Source organism: Synchiropus splendidus, chromosome 9 (assembly GCF_027744825.2).
Source record: "Synchiropus splendidus isolate RoL2022-P1 chromosome 9, RoL_Sspl_1.0, whole genome shotgun sequence".
NCBI lineage: Eukaryota > Metazoa > Chordata > Actinopteri > Syngnathiformes > Callionymidae > Synchiropus > Synchiropus splendidus.
The window spans coordinates 5123691-5126295 of record NC_071342.1 but is presented as its reverse complement, the minus strand read 5'-3'; the positions used below and the strand labels follow the sequence as shown (position 1 = coordinate 5126295).

The window sequence follows — 2605 nt, the reverse complement described above, 5'->3', positions numbered from 1 at the left end:
ATGGTCTCTTATTTTGCAATTTACTTTAGCGAAGGTCATCTGCAATATTCACAGCCAACCTTTATTACACCTCAACTGTGTGTAACAGCAACATGTTTGTGCTACAAGTCAATCAATAGACACACTGTTAAGTTGGACGTTTTATTTTCATATGTCGACTTCCTGTTGTGTTGCTAGTTCTTTTTGCTTGAGTAACCTCACACATGGAAGCAATTGAACTTATCCTTAGCAGCCTCTCAAGGACTTCTAGTCATAGACCAGTCGCTGAACGCGTCGGCAGATTTTCACATTTCCTGACGAGCCGTCGACTCTTCTGTCGATCTGAGCCTGACCTCTCCTTGTTGCCTTGTTGGACTCTAGGCGACTCACTGGGTATTATTATGCAATTATTATGAGATAATTCTACTGATCAATAATAATAATAATGATAATAATAATAATATGTAATAAAACACCTTATTAAAATAAAATAAAATTCCTAAAATAATTGCAGTGAGAATACAACTCCCAAACCCATGGCACAATATTGTACTCTTGCTCATGAAATATAATGACAGTGCAGACCTCTGCCAAGCCGCTACTTTCGAACGAATTATTGCAGTGCATTCATCATAGTGTTATAGTATAATAATGTGTTCAATCTCACAGCTGGTGGCTGTAGCGTCCGTTCTCCAACAACACACCGGAGGCATCTAAAGTGCATGTGGTGTTGACTATTGTATCCACTGCACTTGTTTCCAGTCTTTTCTTTTCCATGCACAGCCACCATCCTGAATACCTGGTGCTGTAATGTTAAGCTTGACTGGTTGGGTCACTTTCAAAAAACAGGACTTTCGCCGTGAGCCAGCATCAAAGAGACTGGTAACCACATTAGCAGCATTCTGGTTGTCATGATTCTGCTCTTATTTTGTCCTTTGAGTCCTGTTTTGTTTTCTCCCTCCGTTTCTTCCTGTTCCTGTGGCACACGGCTGGAGCCAATCAACCTCTGCCTCTTGTGACTTTTCACCACTGCACTTGAGTCCCGCTCCATGTCTTGACCCGTGACAGTTCGATCTGGCCAGAAACATGGACCCAGCAGTGGTGAAAGGTCTGCAGGACGCCCTAGCCACCAGGGTGAGTATTATAGAGAATATTACTCAGTCTATTTTCAAGGTGTTGCAGTCGATGTCTGAGGCAGTTGCACGGCTTTCCTCCCGCTCTGATTCGCTCTGTGCTCCACTTGCTTTCGCCGCTGTTCCTCAAGTGACTGAGCAAATTCTGTCTTTTCCCGTCCATGAATTTTTTTTCCAAGACTCTTGTGTTTCCTGGCTCCGCCTGCAGGTCAAGTCTCTGCTTTAGCCCCCGTTATATTTGAAGAGCCAGAGGAACCCATGCAGGTGGGAAGAACTCGTCTCTCTCCCGAAGACTCCAGTGTGGCTTCCCAGCCGCTGGCTCCCGAAGACTCCAGCGTGGCTTCCCAGCTGTCGCCGCCTCCTGAGGACCCCAGCGTGGCTTCCCAGCCGCCGCTGCCGCCCGAGGACCCCAGCTTGCCTTCCAAGTCACTGCAGCCAAGCTCTTCCAGTCACTCCAATGAGCCTCCTCCTCCCCTCGTCTCCGACGACCGTCCATCCACAAGTCTGCAGAGCATCCTCAAGGTCAGATGGCACGGTCGTGGCTACCAGTACCTGGTCAGATGGGAAGGTTACGGCACCAAGGAAAGGTCCTGGATCTCCGGCTCCCTCTTGGACCATAGGCTCTTCAGTGACTTCCACTCTCTGAATTCCAGCAGACCGGGTAAGACACCAGGAGGGTACTGTCATGATGCTGCTCTTATTTTGTCCTTTGAGTCCTGTTTTGTTTTCTCCCTCTGTTTCTTCCTGTGGCACACGGCTGGAGCCAATCAAGCCAATCACGTCTTGACCCGTGACACTGGTGTCATTATACCACCACTAAGGTAAAAGGGGGGGTGGCCAGAGCTGGTCATGTGACGAGCAGATACAGTAAAATCAATCACAAGCTTCAGGAAGTTTGTAAATCTAAATGAACCTACAGCCATGAAAATCAAATTTTCCATGACCATACTGTGGTTGATTCTGGTAAATCTGCATCACACTGCCTGATGACATTTGCACGTTTACTCTATTGACTTTGATCTACATTCATCCACAGATCTTTTTTTTTTTTTTTTTTTTTGATGATTACGCAGCTAATGCACTGTACAAGCATTGTACAAGCATGCTAAGAGTTCCAATTTTTTGATGATTCCTCGTAAACATCAAGTCTGTTGTCGCAGTCGGGGCTTAAGCCAAAAATATGTAAAGTCCGTGCACGTTTATTTGGTGCCAGTGAAGCTACACGGGTGCAGATTACAGTCCACCCACACTGCTGTGGTTTTCCACACAAATATAAATGCATTTCCAACTTAATAGCTGACAAGCCAGTGAGCCGGTGGTGTGGACCAGCTTTCGTGACGATTATAAGTTTCATCTCGTCTTCCAGTGCTTATCTGCTGCAGCGTCATCAGAATGCCATGCTGGCTCAACTTTCCTGAAGCAACTACAGCCAGCGACTGGAAACTAGTGATGAAAGGCCATAATGAGGCAGAAACAAATCATGGATAGACGGA

At 46.3% G+C, this 2605-nt stretch overlaps 1 protein-coding gene across 1 annotated transcript; it reads left to right on the top strand.

Moving 5' to 3' along the window:
- Nucleotides 1-974: 974 nt before the first annotated feature.
- LOC128765277 (uncharacterized) lies at nt 975-2296 on the top strand. The gene is made up of 2 exons (XM_053875885.1): nt 975-1113; nt 1321-2296. The coding sequence occupies exon 2, from the start codon at nt 1371-1373 to the stop codon at nt 1935-1937; it is 567 nt and encodes a 188-aa protein (XP_053731860.1). The 5' UTR covers nt 975-1113; nt 1321-1370; the 3' UTR covers nt 1938-2296.
- The last annotated feature ends 309 nt before the right edge of the window (nt 2297-2605 follow it).

Coding starts and splice junctions, on each gene's coding strand:
- LOC128765277 (XM_053875885.1), top strand. CDS start 1,371: ATGCAGGTGGGAAGAACTCGTCTCTCTCCCGAAGACTCCAGTGTGGCT.